This window comes from Chaetura pelagica, unplaced genomic scaffold (genome assembly GCF_000747805.2).
Source record: "Chaetura pelagica isolate M959 unplaced genomic scaffold, ChaPel_1.0 scaffold237, whole genome shotgun sequence".
Lineage (NCBI taxonomy): Eukaryota > Metazoa > Chordata > Aves > Apodiformes > Apodidae > Chaetura > Chaetura pelagica.
The window spans coordinates 108,300-109,321 of NW_009953933.1; the positions used below are offsets into that span (position 1 = coordinate 108,300).

The 1,022-nt window shown below is 61.4% G+C and overlaps 1 protein-coding gene across 1 annotated transcript in view; it reads right to left on the reverse strand.

Annotated features, from left to right (window-relative positions):
• Nucleotides 1-606: 606 nt before the first annotated feature.
• Nucleotides 607-1,022, reverse strand: part of FAM84A (family with sequence similarity 84, member A) — a 7,550-nt gene continuing 7,134 nt past the window's right edge. The window contains exon 2 of the mRNA XM_010001712.1: nucleotides 607-1,014. Coding sequence (XP_010000014.1) covers nucleotides 607-1,014 — 408 coding nt within the window. The remainder of the gene's footprint in view (nucleotides 1,015-1,022) is intronic.

The window sequence follows — 1,022 nt, forward strand, 5'->3', positions numbered from 1 at the left end:
CAGAGGTGACTGGGACAAAACTTGGGTTGCAGCTACAGGCTGAAGCAGCAGCCTTGAGAAACAAAACAAACAGGCATTTATCCCCTCGACCCCCCTCCCCCAAACTCAAGCCCTCCCTTCCCCTCCCAGTTTAGCCAAGCAGGCCTGATGCTTCTGCTTGTCCATGAGGCAAACATGAGCTGGAACCCCATTCAGCCAGACCCACACCCCTGGCCCCTGATGTCTATAATAATAAAAAAAATAAATTCAATTTGAAATTTTATTGGCGTGTTGCTGGAATGGTCAACATGGATGTCCAGGAGGGACTGTCCACATGCTCTGGGGAACAGCCCCCCTGCTGCACCCACCCCCTCTGCCCCTGCTCCTCCTCTCCCTCGCTCCTTCCTTCCTGCAGCTGTGAGCAAGACCAGAAGCAAAACAAAACCCTGGCTGCGGGTGTCGGGAACGCCGGAATTTCCCTTGGGATGTGCCCACGGATCCCGCTCCCACTCGCGTCCCCACGGGAGGAGGCTGCAGCCCCCCAAAAAAACGTGGGCTGGGCTGGGCTGCTCCCCTCAGGCAGGGCAGGAGGGAGGGAACCCTGCCCTCCCGCGGGTGGGAACTCCCCTATTCCTTCCCAGCCACGACGGCCAGGTCCGGGATCACCCTCAGTTTGCCTCCGGCGTCGATGCGGCGCTTCTCACGGATCAGGTCCTCCAGGCTGTGGAACCTCACGGTGCGCACCTTGTTCTCCGCCAGGTGAACCTTGAGGTGATACTGCTGGGGGGGCTGAGGCCCCGCGGCTCCCCTCACCTCCCCCCCGGCTTTGAACTCCCTTTTCCCGAACCGGCACCAGGCGGCGAAACTCTCCGAGTTCGTCCAGCAGATCTCGTCGCTCTTTAAACCCAGGTGCCCGCAGGCGTTTTGCACCACCAGCTCGGCTACCAGCGGGCGGAAACGGTACCAGTTACTCACCACCCGGCCCGCCGTGCCCGCGGCCAGCTCGTACAAGCTGTCCTGCCGGATCCGGCCCCGCTGCAGGG